This window comes from Vitis vinifera, chromosome 14, assembly GCF_030704535.1.
Source record: "Vitis vinifera cultivar Pinot Noir 40024 chromosome 14, ASM3070453v1".
NCBI classification, from domain to species: domain Eukaryota; kingdom Viridiplantae; phylum Streptophyta; class Magnoliopsida; order Vitales; family Vitaceae; genus Vitis; species Vitis vinifera.
The window spans coordinates 27,282,521-27,302,452 of NC_081818.1; the positions used below are offsets into that span (position 1 = coordinate 27,282,521).

The 19,932-nt window shown below is 35.4% G+C and overlaps 2 protein-coding genes across 2 annotated transcripts; both read left to right on the forward strand.

Annotated features, from left to right (window-relative positions):
• The first annotated feature begins 1,609 nt into the window (after window positions 1–1,609).
• Window positions 1,610–7,539, forward strand: LOC100245727 (uncharacterized). Its single transcript, XM_002274160.5, has 6 exons — window positions 1,610–1,913; window positions 2,055–2,146; window positions 2,794–2,893; window positions 4,602–5,460; window positions 5,631–5,764; window positions 6,583–7,539. Exons 1-6 carry the CDS (start codon window positions 1,828–1,830, stop codon window positions 7,415–7,417), a joined length of 2,106 nt encoding a protein of 701 aa, XP_002274196.2. The 5' UTR covers window positions 1,610–1,827; the 3' UTR covers window positions 7,418–7,539.
• A 3,259-nt stretch (window positions 7,540–10,798) lies between these two features.
• On the forward strand, window positions 10,799–12,834 carry LOC100242204 (F-box/LRR-repeat protein 3). Its single transcript, XM_002272856.4, has one exon. The coding sequence runs from the start codon at window positions 11,159–11,161 to the stop codon at window positions 12,569–12,571; it is 1,413 nt and encodes a 470-aa protein (XP_002272892.1). The 5' UTR covers window positions 10,799–11,158; the 3' UTR covers window positions 12,572–12,834.
• Window positions 12,835–19,932: the final 7,098 nt, after the last annotated feature.

The following is a 19,932-nucleotide window of genomic DNA, read 5'->3' on the forward strand; positions in this document are numbered from 1 at the left end:
TCCTTTCTTTAGAATGAAGAAGCATTTTATGACAAATTATTTTGTTTTTATTTTTAGAATAAAGGGAAAAAAAAAAAAGCACTTTTGGTTTTCAAATGATTTGTTTTTTTTTTTTTTTAATGAAATAGGAAAAACTATTATCGAAAACAGTTATGTCATAATACAATCAAAATATTTTAATTATAATTTTTTTTAATTAGTTAATACCTAATACACTCAAATTTTAGTAATTTGTTATTTTTAGAAAATAAATAAAGACAAATGACCACTTCCCATTTTTTGCGAAGAGAAAAAAAAAAAGGATGTAGTTTCAAAAAATTAAAATAAATAATTTTAGTTGTCATTCCTATACAAGTTTTATTCTTCAAGACAAAAAATTGGTAATAATTTATATACTTTTATGTAAAAAATATTTATTTTTTTTTTAAATTCGTTTAATAACATTTTTAAAATAATTATTTATACTTTATGATGTGGTTATTCAAGCTTTCATGTTCAAATAATATATATTTTTTATTTGAAAACATTATAAGTTTTCTTCTATTATAAAAAATATTTGTGATACTTAAACAATTTATATAACGAGATATTTACGGGGTCACACAATATTAAAGCACGTCTAATGAAAAATATAACAATCACCTAAATATTACATATCACATGGAATGACTTGTTCACAACTATGTATATAAAATTCATATAGATATATAGCATCTGAATTTTTTCTCCTCTACTTGATATGGGATATCAATTCTCTACACAAATACTATATTTTCGTTGTATCACACAAAATCATGAGACCAAATAAACAAATATCCATTTAGGCTCAAAGTGGACTATGTTTATATCGTTGGAAATGAGTTATTACAAATAATATTAATACCGATTCTCCCAAGTATGAGAGTTTATTTAACCGTATAACGAGTATTTGTCTATTTAACCTCACAATCTCATAATGTACGATATTGTTTATGCATAAAAAGTGATTGTAATATCTTATATCAGATAAGGAAAAAAATCATTATGTACTACATATTTATTAGTTATTTTTAATCACGTAGATATGTTTTTAAACTATAAGAGTTAATTTTAATTCAAAATAGACAATATCAACATGATTAAAAATAGACTATTACAAAATGGTATTATAATTGACCCATAAGAATTTATTTAATTTTATAAAAAGTATTTATCTATTTGGTTCCACAACTTGTAATGTAAATGGAAAAAATGTTATTGACGATATATATATTTTGAGTTATTTTAATTATGTAGACATGTTTTAAATTCGTTATAACTTAATTCATAAAGTGTTTAAAATACATGATGTAGTTTACGATATGTTATAAAATGAAAAATATTTATAAATTATAGTATTAAGAATTTTATCAAAAAATTATAATCAACCTGTTTATATGGTTATATACAAAAGAAATCTTATTTATTTATTTGTCATATAAAATATATGTACGGTTATAAATAACTAAAAATGGAGGGAAAATTTCACAAATTCCCCAAATGAAAAACAACTAAACTTTAACAAATGCTCGAGGATTATTTTTAAAATAATTCGTGATATTTGAGAATGCTATAACTTTCATATTATAGTTAACAAAATTTCATTATTGAAAACGATTGAGTTTTTGAAAACTTCCTCCACCCTTATTTTCTTTTGATTTTGTTGGAGACCCTTTTCAAAAACGTTATTCGGAAAAAACCCCCCTGGGACGACTTTCTGTGCATCTACGCCCCTCTATCCCTTTTTTGTGTTCATCTCAGCTTCTCAGTGCTCTACTGTTCTCCCCGAGGTCTCAGAGTCTCTCAACCATGGCCGAAAGCGAGACCCCTAAAACGAGGCCTCGACCGCTGGTGCGGTTGGGGATCTTCCTCATTTCCCACAGCCTCCTCGTAAGGTACTCTTGATCTTTCATGATTGGCCTCTACGTATCCAAAAGTCAGTTTATAGTTTATTGATCTGAATTTAATGATTCCGGTGGTGGGTTTGGTTTGTTGATTTAAATTCGCGATTCTAATGATGGGCTTGGGTGTGTCAGCGTTGTTTGCTGTACAGCGGGGGTTCTGGCTCTCTTACTCTTGCCTGTTCTCGCCAAGAATACCTATATTTCTGAAAATGCCCTCATGCCAGGTCAATTCATTCGATCCTTTTTTTCTTCTTCTGTTTTAATACTGGTTTTCGAATTTTTTGGAAGATGGGTTGTGATAATTCGAATGTTTGTAGTCTTGCTATTAGGAGTTTTCTTAACGCACGACTTGGTCGCTGAGAATATCGAGGAAATGGAAATAGAGTGAGACTTTAGATCGAGGAAAAAAATTGACTCAGCTAAATCAACTAGTTGTGTTAGGTTTGGTTAAGTGAGACGGTTGGTTTCTGAGCCCTAAATGGAGCATTAATGGGATTTGTTTGGTTGCCGAGAAAACTGAGGAAAACAGACAAGTATAAGACCGTGAACCTTATGCTTTATGTTGTTCTGGGTTATGGAAAATGAAAATAACCTAGTTGTGTCGAGGTTAGTTAAGTGAGGCTTTGGGGTTTTGCATAATGTTATCTTAAATTCATAATTCAATTTCTTTTATTTTCCTACTTTTATTGGCTCATGGATTTTATTTTCTGCCTTATTTTGTAATATCCGGAGGTTATGTGTAGGTCCACTGTTAGAATTGCATATCAATTTTTCATATAGCATGGATTACCTTTGTGGTTTCTATGGAAGAATTTGAGTTACTGGTTTCAGTTGCGTCATCCATTAATCTGGCTGAACTGTTAATTCACAGGTTCTGCCAATGCCATGCTCTCTTCTGAAGACATCTCAGAGGCACATAGATTCATGAATGATTTAACTGGTTTGAATTTGAAAACCGGTGAAACAGGCATGTATGTGTTCGCTCTACAGAGTGCTTTTGTGTTTTCTTTAAATTTAAATGGCTTGCTCCTGTACTCTACTGCAGGGTTTGACCATTTTTGTCATGAAACATACACCAACATGGTATGTTTCAGGATATGCATCTGGCACTGAAGACTGATATGAAGTATTTTCTATCTGCTTAACCTGAATAAGCCCTGGGCTTATGTAAATATGTTCCTCCTCTGAAATTGTGTTTGTTATTTTTGATGCTTGTCTGCACTTGCTTGTGTTCAATTTGTAAGTGTGCACATGTTTGCGTATGTTTTCTATAAAAAGCAAATATATATGATTCAGTATGTCCTGCCCTCCTAGGTATTAAGTGAAAGCGCTTAGAGTTAAACCATTCATTTTGGCTCAAAATACAAAATATGTAATGCTTTTGGAGATTGTCATAGTTCACTCTGGTACTCCTGGGGTTTCTGATTGTAGCATTTTTCCATGAAGTAGGAAGCCTGCACATTGCATGTTTGCTGCTCTGTTCTCTATTCTGTGTTATTGGATTATTGGATACCTGCATAGGAGAGTTTTCTTGATTGGATAACCACATTGTGGGTGTTTATTCCTGGCAGCATCATTGCTGCACTAAATGTAATGTAGAAGTGCATGATGCTTGATCTTGTTACCAAGATACTTCACTCATACTAGAAACCTGGTTTTCAAATGACTTCCAATATCATTTTGTAACACAGTTGTCTTGATACTTTCATGAAAAATCAAGAGTTGTCCTAGAAACATTCTATTGAATATATGGCCATAAATCTTCCATTACATAACATGATGATAAATTAATAATGTGGGCTGTCAATCCAAGCCATTATGTTAATTTTTATAGTATTGTGTTTTAGATGCATTTTATGGTTTTATTACAGGATACCTTATAGCCTTCTTTACCAAGCAGAGCTTATTACAACATTTGATAAATCAACAGAAATAGTATTAATCCTAAAAAGAGACAGCATACAAGATAAATAAAGATGGCATTCCCTGCCAATGGATTAAATTTGGCTTTCGTTTGAATTCTGATCAAATGTCACTAGAAGTTATAAGATGATTTGCATTCATTCTAGAATTTTCCGTTTTTTTGTTCCTTTAAAAGAACCGAGTGTTCCCTCATGAACTGTGTGTTCCCTCATTTTCTTAAAAGAGCTTGTCCTGTTGCCAACACTGCACAGTCAGGTTTTCTATCCTGTAGTGATTCTTATCAACTTTTTGTTATGCTTCTTTTCCCTCTTTGCTTGGTTCTAATTGTAGGTTCAAAAAGTTGGTTGGACAATAACGTATGTTCATGTTTTATCGTTCTATAAACCTTCCTGAATATTTACTTTTATATAGCTGCACTATTCTAGTCTGCTATTGCTCGCTATAATTGTTCTGTTTGCAAATTAACTTTTTATTGGTCATTCTTCTTGACTGCTCCATCCCCCTTCCACCCCCACCCCCGTTGCTAGTGCTCACTCTAATTTTTCTGTTTGCAAATTAACTTTTTCTTGGTCATTCTTCTTCACAGTTCGATCCCCCTTCCAACCCCACCCCCATGCCACCCCAAAAAAAGAATAAAAGAAGAGGAATTTCAAGTTCAGAATTTCATATACCTCAATAAGGAGAAAAAACTGATGCAGTTCTGTCCCATTTTCTTGTGAGGTTTAACATGTTATCCTTGTTCGCATTCTAATGCAGAGAAAGTTCAAGACTTATAGCACGGTACATGTCAGACTTGGGTGCTGACGTTAATTATCACAAGTTCCACCCTCAACCGAATCAGTTTCGTCCCCTGCACTTCTTTTCCAACTCTGATTCTAGGATAATTCAAGAGAACATCTGTTGTTCATCACATGGTGTTAATACTGTCGGAATAATAAGAGCTCCCCGTGGTGATGGGAAGGAAGCTATTGTCTTGGTGACACCTTATAATTCTCATAAGATTGATCTGGCTGAGGCTTTATCATTGGCTATTGCGTACTCAGTATTCTCCTTACTTACCCGAGTTACATGGCTGGCCAAGGATATTATATGGCTCGCTGCAGATTCAAAATATGGAGAATATGCTTCAGTATCTGCATGGCTAAGAGATTATCAAACACCTGTATTTGGTGATTTCGAGAAACCATATTCTGAGATTTGTTGTGAAAGCAATGCTCGTCATGGATTGAAAGAGAGTGAAATTACAGAGAGAAAAATATCTGATGTTTTTAGACGTGCTGGGACTATGGCTGCTGCTCTTGTCATTAAGGTTTCAGATGGAAACAAACAGGCTGACGGCACACTCAGTATATATGCTGAAGCTTCTAATGGTCAGATGCCAAACCTAGATCTCATTAATATTGTGAACAATTTAGCAGTACATAGGCAAGGTTTGCAAGTAAAAGTAGAGAAATTGTTGTCTTTACTCGACTCCAAATGGCTAAGGATTTTGGGTGAGGTTTTTGAGTCAGTAGGAAATATAGCTAGGAGCTTAAATCCCCAATGGAAATTTGGTATTCCTGCTGCAGATTATATGGAAGGAGCTGCCACACTTGCAAGTTCTTTGTATTACCAGGTGCATAGCACTTTTAGTTGTTTATTTGTTATCTTTGTGACAAAAGTGGTTTGAGGGGGAGGGTTTGGGTGGTTGATACTTTCTATTTCATGTTCTGCATTTGAAAGGATAAACATATTTGGTTTTTCTCACTAATAACTAAGAGTTGTGTTTATATTTCCTGCTGCCAGGCATTGGGTGTTCCCACTGGCTCCCATGGTGCTTTTCGTGATTACCAAGTCGATGCAATTACTTTGGAGATTTCACCTAAAGTTGCTTTGAATAATAAGATCAGGCAAACAGAGTTTCTTCAGCGTGGTGGCCGGTAAGTTCTTATTTCATCTCTTCTGTTTCTATATATGACCTGCCTTTTTAACCATCAAAGGATTCCTAGAAATTTAGGATATCTGAGTAAAGGTTTCGGAAACCTTTGGTTAGATGGATTTTTTGACACAAAAACTTTCAAGGGCTATGGCCCACATATGATGCCTGTAATGGTTCTCCAACTGTGGGACGGTCTCCATATTTTATTTTCATTATCACTTTCCCATAATTTTAATCTTACTTTTCTAATTTCTAAAGCTGTGTTAGGATCTCTCTTTGACTTCCTATACTTGTACTCTAGTTTTGTTGTCATGGTAGAATTGCTTTGTGTTGCTACACCAACGCCTTTTTTCTTTCTTTTTACTGAATGCCGGTGAAAGCCTTGGTCTCATGTGAACTGTTAAACAAACTCTTGGTGCAAGTTATGCCTATTGTTTATTGGGGTTTGAAGAGGCAAGTTTGAGAATCTTGTTTGTGAATTGGTAGAGAAATTGAACATTTTTCTCATAAGCACTGAAAATACTAACATCTATATATATAATGGGTGATTTTTTAAGGGAAAAACTATCCATTTCTCATAAAACATTTCGAGTCTATGTTATTCTATGAATATTCTGCATCTCAAAAGCTACTTTCAACCAAGAACTAGTATGATTCAGTGCAAAGCCTCTTCCTTCATAGTGTTCTTACATTCATATGCCTCCCTGTTGATCGATATTTATTATTTGTTAATTTGCTTTACAGTGATTATTATTGGGGTTCTGGATATCCTTTATCTTGTATCATTGTTGTTTAAGGTTTCTGGGTTGCTTGCTGCAGGTTGATTGAAGGAGTCATACGATCAGTAAACAACCTCCTTGAGAAGTTCCACCAGTCATTTTTTCTTTACCTTTTAACATCTCCCAGCAAGTTCGTTTCAGTAGGAGTCTATATGATTGCTTTTGCGCTCCTTGTTGCACCTCTTCCAATAGTTGCAGCTTCTCTCTATTCTGATGCTAATAAATGGGATTCTAGTCTGAAGAAACATGACCCTACGTCTTCCCCAAAGTCTGCTGATGATGAGCATAGAAACATCCTTCGATCTTGGAAATGGCTTTATGCAGCAAAACAAGTATTCATTATCCATTCTTGGGGTGTTCTTGTGTCGTTACTTCCTTATTTGATATGTCAAATGCCCAACTGGATGAGCAAAGTTCTAACCTGGCTTATTTTGGGTTCGCCAATTATAGATGCTGATGCGTCTCAATCTCAGAAAAGGGAATGGGCTATCTTGAAATCAGTGACAATCTCAGCTGCATTTATTGGTTTGTGCCTTATGTCTGTTATTAACTTCGCCACTGCAGAGATTGGGGCTTTATTGTTGGTACCAATGTGTTTATTAGCTCATCCATTGAGGCTGGATGTTAGAGCTCATAGTTTGAAAGCTTTCACCAGGGCAGGTTGTAATCTGGTTCTGGGATTCATTGGATTTCCACCTGCTGCATTTTTTGTGTTGAAAGGTTCATTTGAAGGTTTTGAAAGTGTCAACATCAGCGACTTCTGGAATTGGATCGAGTCCCTTTGGGCATGGAACAGTGCCACTTACCTTTATATAGGTATGGTTCACCTGCCTTGCTGGGCATTATGCATTTGGATTTTGCTTCATCCTTGTTAACACTTCCTCCCAGTTTTGTGCTGTGCATTATTAGTTAGAGCTGAAAAAGACGGATTAAGGCCCTTTTTATATTAATTTGTGTGGGGTGTGTACTCTCCATCATCTGAATTTTACATTGGAAATCTAACTGTATCATAGGCTTGGATGCTAGGGACTTTATAGGGATTTTGAAAAAAATACAGCAATTTTAAAAATATTGTTCAAGATATGACACTTTTGAAACTATTTACAAATATATGACACTTTATCCAATTGAAAGTTGTTTTTTGAAGAGATAACTTCAGTTGACTTTTTGACTTTTTTATTTGAATTGAAGTTATTTTTTCAAAGGCATCTTCTAATTGGAATTATAGAAAGTGTGGAAGTTTGAAAATATTTTAATAAATATATATATTTTTTTAAGAAATGGTATTTTTGTCAAAAAAATCCAGCTTTATGAAATAGAGCAGATGTGACGGGCAAGACTACATGAGGTTGATTGGTTATCAAATAAATGGTAATATAGAAAGGAAGCTGATTGATCAGACAATTAAAACTTGTAGAGTGAGGAATATCATTGGTAGGATTGCTTAGTTTACTCAAATGAGTGCTGAACTCTTGGGCTTGCAAGCTGACCATGAGTTTAAACCCAATCCAACCTACAATGGGGTCTGATTGATGAAGGCATTATAAGATTGTAGTTTGTGACCATCTACGAGGCTTTCTCTCATGGTAAATTTGATATTCACTGAATTCTTACAGGTGCACCTGTACCATAGGGCATTATTAATCAGTTTAAGAAATGAATGAAGAATTTATGGGTTAAAACTTAAAAGCAGGTTCTTTGGGTCTGAAAACCTAGCTTAATCTGGATTTTGCAGCATGGACCGGATGGATTGGGTTTAGTACAGGGTGGGGACCAAAACCCATAACCTAAAAACCTGCATTGGATACCTTTTAATCCATGGCAGTGATCCCTTTTGTATGGAGTATAGATTGGTTTTCAACTTGGCTCTCCCTGTCTCATCTGTCTATTCCCTAGAAGAGAGGGATTATGAAAGGAAAATCAGCTTGTTTATTCCCATAAAATATGGTGGTGTGGACATCTTTCCTTTGAATTGAAGGGAATCATCTAAAAAAAAGGCCATTTGGCTTGTTATCAGAGTAAAGAAAGGTGCTTGCTTAGTGCTGCTAATGGAAGTAAATTGAAGTGAAAGAAGAAGAAAGATTGATGAAGACCAGCCCTCTCGCTGACACGGATTATGCTCCCCATGGAATATATTTATTGTTTTGGACAATCAAAGAAGATGCCCAGAGGTTAAAAGGCAATATTCCACACCCACCTCCACAGGTAAGGAACTTATAATAGCATCAAAATCCTTTAATTACTTCATCCTTTTTCTGCTTGAATAGTGAAAACTCTCCATATATTTTCCCATAGGTTTAAGTCTTGTGTTTTATTATTTATTATCCAAAGTGTCTTCTAGGAATCTTTGCCTGTGGTACTTTGAAGCCATGCCTTTTTTATGGCCAGCATCAACCTAGTGTGGGGCTGCCCACTAGTGGTTGCGTTTGATAGTTGATCTCTGCAGGGTAAAGATCAGTTGTGGGGCTGGTTCTTACGTCCCTAGTTTCATTTTCAACCACATGTGTTACAAAACAAAAGATCATGCATGACACGATTGCTTCTTGTTTGGCTCAAAATGGTGGTCCGGAGGCCCACACATTCATAGTTAGAATTTCTAGAAGAATAAATATGAATAGATGGATTCAACAAATTAATGCGTATATTTCAATTTTTTAAATTAATTATAAAAGCACATATTCTCATTAGCATGTGGCAATATTAAAAATTCAAACCTTTTTTTTAACCTTCAAATAAAATCATCTTTTACTTTTAAAATAGATTGTGGTGGAAAAGAGTTACTAAGAGTTTGTTTGATAATTGTTTTAGAAAAGAGATTTTTGTTCTCTATGATAAAAAAACAGAAAAGTATGTTTGATAACTAAAAAATAGAAATGTGGAATTGAGACGAGCTGGTTTGTCGATTGACTCGGGATGTGGACCGATGTGGCTCGAGGTGGTGGCCCAAGCTCGGACTGTAGTCATGCCCATGGAAACGTCGTTGCCTCGATTGTGGAACGCAATGCGCACTGTCGTGGCATGCCTCTAGGCACCTATGTGCTTAGGGCATCGATCCATGGATCCCCCATTCGACCTGTCTTGAAACACAAATCAAGGAGTTTGACATATGTGCGAGTCATCGGGTCAGTAAACCTGTAAAGTCCAAGGAAGCTGATTGGCGGGATCTCTCTTTGCAGGGTGCACCGTTGACTGTCCTCGTCTAATAGTTTTCTATTTCTAAAAACATAAAATATGATGTTTTTAAAGAATAATTTTTAGTTGTTTTTACTTATTTTATAATAACCGTTTTAAAAAATAATTATATAAATATGCATAATAATTAAAAATCAAGTACCATATAAAAAATTAGATTGAAAACAACTTTGGTTCTTAAATAGACATTTGTTTTAGAAAGGGTCAGAACGTTTCTTGAAAATTGTTATGAAATAAAGCCTAAAACTACGTTTTGTTAGTTGAAGTGATTGATTTTGATCCAAAATAAAAAAATTGTTTTGGAGTGATTTTAAAAGGATTAGAAGGCCATCTTAAATGGTAGGGCATTCGTCAAGGAAATAATACTTTTGGATTGTTGCAAGTATTTTTAGGAGTTGGATCAAGTCTGCATCTAATAAAAGAAACAGTGATTAATTTCATGCATGGATTTTGAGGTAGAGACTAGAGAGTGGGGTAGGGTGGCGTTGCACGTGACGAAAACAAAGCTTGATGTGTTTTATTGGGAGTGTGAGGGTTTAGCTGTGACAGCTGCCTTGGAACAACAAAATATATATTTAATTTTCTATATAATTGAGTTGTAATTTATATTTGTTAATTATTTTTTTATTTTACGTAATATTTAGTCCATTTAATCTATCATCTCACGCATGACGCAACATGAGGTGCGAGTGGATTTTCTGGCGTTGTTGGTGTCCATATTTAATTTCCTTTCACGAAATTGCGACGGCACATGAGGTGGCGTCTGAAAACAACGCCAACATTGAGACCAAAACCATTCGTCTTCCTCCCATGTAAAGCGCGTTGTAATTAAAAAGTAAATATGAATGTTTTTTTAAGAATAATAATGCAAATGGGGAAGACAAACATAAAAAGGAATCCTTTCCTTTACATACCTTTCTTATAATTTATTACAAATAAATCATAAGGATTAAAAAAATTGATGGGATGGGGTGCCACGTGGGTATTTTTTTTAATTTATAAATTTATAAAATGCATAGATTTTTTAATATGAAAATTGGGTAGTTAATGTTATTTGATGAGCATGATAATTGGGATGGGTCCAGCCGTCGAGGCCCTCGCCATTTTTATTCTCCTAACAGAAGGTGTGTGACACGTATATTGAAACCGCGAGTAGGCAAATATAGGCATTTCACACCTCTTTCATTTCTGTCTTCCTCCCTCACCTAATCAGAACTCTTTCCTTCTCACAAATTCTGAAATTCCTACAAAGAACCAGAAAAAAGGCGAGAGAGAAAGAAGGAAAGTGAGAGAAAAGCAGAGAAAATACCCTTCTAAACGCTGCGTTTTGGCAAGACCTAAGCGACAATGTTCTTCTTTTAATTCTTCTTGCTCATCATCGTCGGCGGTCAGTTGAACTTGGAGCTGTGGGTGGCACTTGGCTGATGGATACAATCCTCTGTGACGAACTCCTCCAGGAAATTTTCCACCGTCTTCCTTCCTCTTCATTCCCCGCCGTCTCTCTCGTCTCCCGCCGCTGGCTCCGCCTCTACCGCACCTCCAGAACTTCCCTCTCTCTCTGTATCCCCCCTCGTAATTCTACTGTCGGTCCTCCCTGTGTGTTGTCTCTTCTTTCTCTTTATCCTTTTCTCTCTTCCCTCTCTATATCCTCCACCGATTCCACCACCGCCTTCTCCGACTACCTCCTCCGCTCTGTCTCGTCTTCTTGCTCCACTCTACGCCGCCTCAGCTTCTTGGTCGGCCCTGTCTCGCTATCCGCCCTTGTTTCTCTGTCTGCTTCCTTTACCCAACTCACCTCTCTCACTATTTCTCTCTCGACTCCTCTCTTTCTCAGGTGGGTAGGTTTTTTGCCTGCTCTGAAAGAGTTATCGATTATTATATGTTCCAGAGATGTTGTAGAATTTGATTCTAAAGAAGAAGATGGGTTGTGGGTAAATGAAGGTTCTGATTCAGAATTGCCTTTGGAAAGTCTTTGCTTGTCGGGCCTTGGGTCCGATGTTTACGGTATCGGTTGGCTATGGAGGAGCTGTAAAAAGCTTCGAAAATTGCGCCTCTGCAACTGTGAGAGTATCGGTGATGGAGGGTCGTTTTCGTCATTTGATACGTGTATACAGGGTCTTCAAGAAGTGGAGCTCAGAACATGTAGGAGTATTGTTGATGGGGTTTTACTGAAATTAGCTCAGAATTGTTTATCTCTGGATTCCTTATTGGTTTATGATGGTGGCAGTGAAGAGGGTTTTCTAAGGTTCATTAACCAATGTCGGTGTAATTTGAGGAAACTTGATCTTAGGTTACCTCTCGACCTCCATAATAGTCACCTCTTGGCTATTGCCCAGAATTGCAGGGGCCTCTCCTGTATTCGGCTCCAAAGTTGCTGTCTTGTTACTGGCGATGGCCTCAAGAGTCTAGTAATAGCCATGGGTAATGGGCTTGAAGAATTGGCACTCATAAATTGTGATGTGGTGGAAAGGGTACCTGGGATGCTCACCACATTAGGACAAAACTTAAAGGGGTTGAGGAAATTGGATTTATCTTATAATGAAATGTTGTTGGATAAGGAGTTTATTTCGATGCTCGTTTCATGTAATTATCTGATTGATTTGAGGTTAAGAGGGTGTAGACGGCTAACTGGTGCAGCCTTGGTTTCTACTATTAAAAACTGCAAATATTTGGAGAACTTAGATATCATGAATTGTTCTGGGATAAAGGCTGATGCTGTTGAGGCATTTGTTTTGAATTCTCGTCGGTTGAGACACTTGTTGGTTGAGGAAAGCAAGCTATCAGTGTTGCATGAACATGGGCATCAAATTAATTTATCAAGGTTAATGTTTGATTAGTCAAATTGATGGTAGAAGAACTGCAATTTCTGTTATTTGCAGTGTCAGAAGGAAATGGTTCATATTTCCCATTTCTTGGTCCATCTCTGATTATGAATGCTTATGTTTTACATTGTTTGTGTTGTGAAATTGAGAGTAGTTCACTCTGCTCGGTCAATAATAATGCTTGTACAGATGCTTGAATACTTCAATGTTGTGTGATTGAATCAGTTGTATGTGAGTATTCCTTATTTGTTATAATCTAAAAAAACCACATTTTTTTAGTTCTTTATTGTGCTGTTTGCTTCTACCGAACATGCCGAACATTGCAACTACTTTTGGTGTCTTCAATTGCTTTTCAGTTTGTAATTCATACATAGACTATTTCCAAATTCAGTCTTTTATTGCATAAGTTTTTGTTTGAAAATCAAGTAGCCAATAGCCTTGATTTTTTTGCCTTGGTTATTCATATTAGATTAAAGGGAACGATTAAGTCCACAATTTCTATATATTTGACTATTGTTTTTCATATTTATTTGCGGTTGACCCTGTGCATGGTGGTTATATGTTTGAAATATAAAGTATACAAGGACAAAGCAATGGGGCAGGTGAAGTTTATTTTCTCCATTACCCTTCGGCTTTCTCCTTCATCTCCTCCTATCCTTCCCCCATGCAAAGTCTAGAAGTCACTATAAGCCCAACATCACTCAATTAAAGCCAAAAATTCAATGATCCTATAATCCCTCCTCTAAAGAAGTGTGGCTTTGTATCTACTCCGGCTTAGAGACTGGCTTTTCACAATTGAATTCAGGATTAAGAAGCTTTTAGTTCTTCTTGCAAGCAAGTTGTTTGGAATTTTGAATAGCTTTGTTGAGTGTAGGTTGTGTAAGGCACTAATGGAGACATGAGTAGAAGGCATTAGTCAGTCTAAACCATCAAACAATGAACATAGCATCCTTGGATGAGGTTATGAAGTTCTAACTTCTCAGTGGTTGTTCAAGAGTTCTCTACGTTTGTGTAGCTCAAAAGTGCCTACTACCCTGCAAGAGCAAAGGATGAGCACAGAGGACATGGTAATGAAACAATTGGTTTACTGAAAGTTTGAAAGCAGAAATGAGCTGGCTACAATGGTCCTCTTTTCATCATAGGCAACGGTTATGTTGGTGAATTGTTCATCTGGAGTACTTAAAGAGTATCTTCCTCTATTTTCAGGGTTCTTTTTTTGAAAGGAATGATAAATTTTCATAGTTGGTGAATTGTTCATCTGGAGTGCTTAGAGTATCTTTCTCGTTCAGGGCTCAAGTTTTTATCAATTTTCAAGAAATGTTGGTGTAACACTTAAAAATTCTACATGTTTGTGTAGCTCAAAAGTGCCTACTACCCTGTAAGAGGGAAGGATGAGCACAGAGGACATGATAATGAAACAATCTATTTACTGAAAGTTTGAAAGCTGAAACATACTGACTACTTGCCTTATTAACAGCAAAATATGAGTTGCTGTTTAGGCCTGAGAATTTCAAGAAGAGCAGGAGAAATGAGCTGGCTACGATGGTCCTTTTTTCATCATGGGCAGTACTTATGTTGGAGAATTGTTCATCTGGAGTACTTGAGTTAAAAGAGTGTCTTCCTCTATTTTCAGGGTTCTTCCTCTGAAAGGAATGATAAATTTCCGTGGTTGGTGAATTGTTCATCTGGAGTACTTTAAGGGTATCTTTCTCATTCAGGGCTCCCCCTTTGGCAGGAATTACCAATTTTCAAGAAATCTTCTTAAAAATCCTTTTGTTTTCCATTAGATGCTGCAGCCAATGTTTACTCTCTTGAGGAGATTTTGGAGAGGCAAGGCTGATCTCTCCTGTTCACAAACATTACATTCCTGGCATTTCTCCTAGATGGCCTTATGATATGTGGGCAATATCATTGCAGAAATTCATTAGGTTCTGTATTGATTTAAGAACTTGAAGCATGAACTTGGAAAAAACGGGAATCATAGTTGGCAATGAGCAGGACTTGCTAGTAGTCCTCAGGTGGCATTGAAGATGGTGTACCATAGTTCATAAATGGCAAGCCAAAGTCAGCCAAAAAAAACAAAAGTCATTCCAGTTGAAGGGTCGACCTTCAGAAAGGTAGATGGATTGATCCTTCAGAGTTTAATGCCTTTAATCAGGTACTCTTGTAGGTGAGTTGACTTTTGCCGACTCTGAATGAAATGCATTTGGGTGGAAGGTCCAGTTAGTCATTCTTAAATTTATTCCCAAAAATATTAAAAAGTTTTAAAGTGAATTTAAGAAGCTACGGCCACCCTTTTTAGATGGGTCATGTTCAGTAAGGAGCCCTTCCTGAGATGTGGTCCTCCTCCAGAATTGGTATTTGTGCTTTTGGTTTTGTTGCTTGAATTGTAACACAAAGCACCTGAAATTTGAGGCTTGCTTAGACTGTGTTATGATGAGTCACGTTGGCTGCCTGCTTAAACTAATCTTCAAGGCTTCTCCACACCCATATGGGATAAAGATTTGACCTCCACCTCTGGCACAGAATGAGGTCAAACTATTCAAAACCTTGAAAACTGTGTGGTGGATTAGATTAAAGCGTGAGAAATTGGTCACGTTTAACAGACTAATCCAGATAAGAATTAGGCCTAGTGTCGGTGCATCAATGTCATGTATTTCACATGGATCATGCTTTGATATTTTGTCATTATCTCTTATCCTTGTAGATGCATCCATTTGAATTTCATTATTTCTTCCTCCTGTGCTATTATTTCTCCTTGGTATGCATAAATAAATCATTGCAGCCTACTTTCCTTCATATTATCTTTGTCTTTTTCTATTCTTCTCTATCTCTCAACACATTCATCTAAGAAAAATATTCTGTGGTAGGGTTTCTTTCGGCTGTGGATTAACAATGCTCACTGTACATAGAAAAAAGGGTCCTCCCCCCTTTTGATTTTTTTTTCTTTTGTTTTGAACTTTGTTAGTTTGGAATATATTGTGGATAAGCATATTAGTTTCAGCTTTTAGAAAAATTAGGAAAGGGAAATGGATCAAAACTCATAGAAGAATTGAGAAAAACTTCAAGAAATGATTAAACATGCAATAATACATATTGAAGTTGTTTTATCGAAGAAAATAATGTTTTACAAAATTTGCGATATTTGACGATGATGTAATGTGTACTGATAAGAAATATGAATTTTTAAAGTGTGCATTTAATATTAAAGTTAATATTTAATTTCTTTAAATGTTAATAGTTTATATAAATTCCATTCTAATAGTTCTCTTTAATACTAAAATGAAAATGAATTGTGTCGGTGATACTTGAGAATGAAGTCTATTTTGATGGAGACAACATTGGTGTCGTAAAGAGGAGTTTACATAATATTGGTTGTGATTATGAATACGTCACGCATAAGTCTCTTGGTTCCTACCTAGTGCTTTTCTATAGATTGGAAACTTTTCATCTCATAATCTGGAGTAGTCGGCTTTCACTTGTTACATTAGAATGATAAATGTTAATCTCATTTAATGAGTCATTGTGTCGACTCTATACTTGTGGACTCAAAACTGATTGAAAAAGACTCAGTGTCAAATGCTATCATCCTTTCTTGTCTCCTTTTTCTATATGCCTTCCTATAGCTAGGGATAGCAAGAAAAGCCTATTAAGGGGGGATGCATAGTAATAATCTAGGTTAGGGTTAGAGATGAGGACCCTATTTCATGCCTCCTCCACACCTTGATTGTATATATATATATGTATACTTTTATATTTAAAAATTAAAAATAAATATAAAAATTATGAAATTAAAAAGCTAAAAAGGATTCCCCATCCCCATCCCCATCCCTACCTCACCTAGTGTAAAATGAGGAATGAAGAATAAATTTACAAAGGGAGATAGGGATAAGGAAGCCCTCCTCAGCCTCGACCTGCTCTGTTTACATCATTACCGATTACTTCTATGCTTAGATTAGCATTTTTAGATCCATGGTTTTTGTCTTAGTCCAATGTGTGAAATCAAATTCACTAATGAGTTTAATGGATGTTGATTTTGGTTATGTTGTCCAACATTCTCTCTACCATGGCTGTCGTTATCATCATCATCTCTCTCCTTTTGAGATAGTATAGATGAAACTAGAAGCAACAACACCATTTCTTTGGTTAAGACTCATGGAGTCAATGGTAACACAAGGAGGTTGTATTAGTGGTCGCATTGCTTGCTCAAATCAATTTGCTTTGCCTTTACTATGAACTTCTTCAAGCAACACTCTTCAAGTATCAATGCTAGCATAAAAAACATGTGTGACAATTTGTGGATTAGGATTTCTGTGGTCATTATCTAACTTAGTCAACTTTATCCATCTACTGCAAATGATGATACATCCATAAGGCTTCCATTTTCCTTTTTGGGTATTGGCACAAGCTTCCATTTCATTGTATGCCTAATCTTTATCTCACAAGGAAATGGAGTGGGTAGGCCTATTGATATGTAATAAAAAAAGTAAAAATTATTATAAACATAGTCACTAAGTAATATGCACATTGTTAATATTTAATAGTAATTTCACTTATAATAATTATCTTGACATGTTATGCACTAACTATCATGTTTTTGAAGTGACGAGACAACACTTTTTATGAAAAAAAAATACTCTTCTAGATGAAGAATTTGCTAATCAATTACTTTATGGTTTCTTTGATTGAACTACTTTTGAACACATCTTTAACACTAATTGAACTAGATGATTTCAAGAGTGATGGTGCAGGGTGTTGGATTTGAGACTCGAATACTTTGTATTCATTGAATAAGTATTAGTATATCGAATACTTTGTATTCGATAAGCCTCTCTTTTGTTAGAGTGCCTTATTAGTTGGGCACATGTATTCCTCATCATCATCATCATTTGTTTGTTTTTGATTTTCTATCATTGTGTCATGTAATTCAGCTTAAATTTCCTTTGTATGTAGAACATTTTTTGTTTTTGCCTTACTCTTTTGTATGGAAAACGCCTTTCTTCTTAGGTTTTAGGAGGCATGTTGTGATGGGTATGTAGGTGAAATAATAAGCGATCCAATTTGAATCTCCTTTTGTATGTGGAGTCTTTTTTATGTTTTTGTTTTACTCTTTTGTATAAAAAAAACTTTTATCTTTATGTGGACTTTATAAGACATGTTAGAATGAGTTTGACGGTTTGTATGTGATAAATGAAATTTAAATTGTATGATACCATCACTTTAAATGCTATAACGATAAAATAAGCATTCTGTACTATTTATGTTCCCTTCCACTATAATACAACAAAATTTCACCGACAATCTCGTGTGCCACATCCACATCCACTAGCCATTGGTTATAAGCATTGAATTAAAAAAATAAATTGAAATTTTGTATGTCTATAAGAGAAACCATATATTATTAAATTAAATTAAATATTAAAGTAATATTTTTTAGTTATACAGATAAATTAAATTAGATTAAATTAAATTAAATATTCAAGTGATATTTAAATTAAAGAAATTAAATAAATACCTTAAAAAGTTAAAGAAAAAATTATACAATTTTAAGGATAAATAAGAATTCATATCTAATTAAATTAAATGAGAAATAAAATTGAAATTTAATTCATCATATTAAACAATGACTTTACCATCATGTTTTGAATGTTAAAATAAAGAACGAGAATTGAGAATCAATTTCATTCATATTCATTAATGTATAGATTATCTTTTTAGAATGAGAATAAAAATAAAAAATTTATTAATATCAAAATCAAATCTTGTTCTAAGTAGGCTTTCATTAATATGGAAATCAAACTTCATTTCAATCCAAAATAAAATGAATATAGGTTTAAATATTGAACTATATATACAATTGAAAATTAATATGAGATTAATTTTGAACAACTGCTTTTCCGACGCTTTTGGGTAGATTGCCTGAAAATCCCATACCTTAATCATGTATTCATGTTGTTCATCCTAGATTAATCAATCTTTAAACTCTAAAAGTCAACGAAATTGACGGCTTCAATCCGCCCTTTTTCTTTACTCTTTAGCCATCAGTCATCACACGGTTGTCCAACCGGTGCCCGGAGAGAAAGACCAAATGCAAAAATGATCGAAACCAAGAGACAAAAATTAGAACCAAACAGGGTTCTAATTGACGAAATTGACGGCTTCAATCCGCCCTTTTTCTTTACTCTTCACCCATCACACGGTTGTCCAACCAGTGCCCGGAGAGAAAGACCAAACGCAAAAATGATCGAAACCAAGAGACAAAAATTAGAACCAAACAGGGTATTAGCCGCCACAGCCCGCTTTTCCCGGGCCTCCTCTTTTTGGCGGGAAACACGCTGCGGAATGAATCCAAAGTTTGAAACTTAGGTGTAGTTCTTCCCGCCAAAAAAGAAAAAAGAAATTCAAACGGGCAGGTCGGGCAGCCCAAAACCGCGTAAAGCCGCCTCCGAGTCTCCGACCGAAGCCTCAATAAGAAAAGGAGGAACGGAAGCCGATGGAGAGTTTTTTTTTAATGAGGTTTTACCGTCTTAGCATTTGGAAATAGGGGAATCTTTTATTATGGTAACTTAGGATTCCTTGTACCCCCATGTGTACATGTCTACCCCCTTCTCCTTCATTGGATTCCCCCCTCCCCTTTTTCCCAATCCAATTACCAACTACCCACAATCAAACCCTTCTCTTTTTTCTCTCATTCTCACTCCCCCTACAACCCACCGCCACTCTCTTCTTTTGACTTCTTTCTCAGCTACTTCATTCTCAACTTTTTCCTTACTACTGACCTTACCCACTTATTCCTCATTTCAAAACCAAGGTTAAGTGCTTCCCCTTCATGTTGTTGTGTCCATGCAATTTGTTTAACAAATTTGTGAAGTAAAACCATAGTCTCTCACCTTCTAATCCTGCATTTTTTGAGTACTTTTTTTTTATAGTAAAACTGTGAAATCTTCATAAATTTCTATAGTGATGAAGACCTAGTCCACTGCTAGCCACCAACCACATGGCTCACTAGACAATCAATTCATCTTCTGTTTGTTGTTATTCAAATAGTACACCCTAATTTGTTTCCTTACGTTCTGGAATCACTTTTTTAATGTTTTATTTCAACGCGGTTTTGACTCAATAATGATATCTTAGGACTAATCTGATACAGCAATTATTGGGCTAAGTTAGTGACATTGGGTTTAGGCAGTGTATTAGTGTATTTCCCTTGACCTCCATAACAGGGCTTCTTCATTACAGCTCTAGGTGACAGGGTCCAGGGACTTGAGGATTGGATTTGAAAATATGCCTGTGGCTTCTAATAAAGACCCTTTGGATTGGCCTAACTGATGAATATGCAGGCAATCATATCATTTGTTATGTAGCTTTACTGTTGT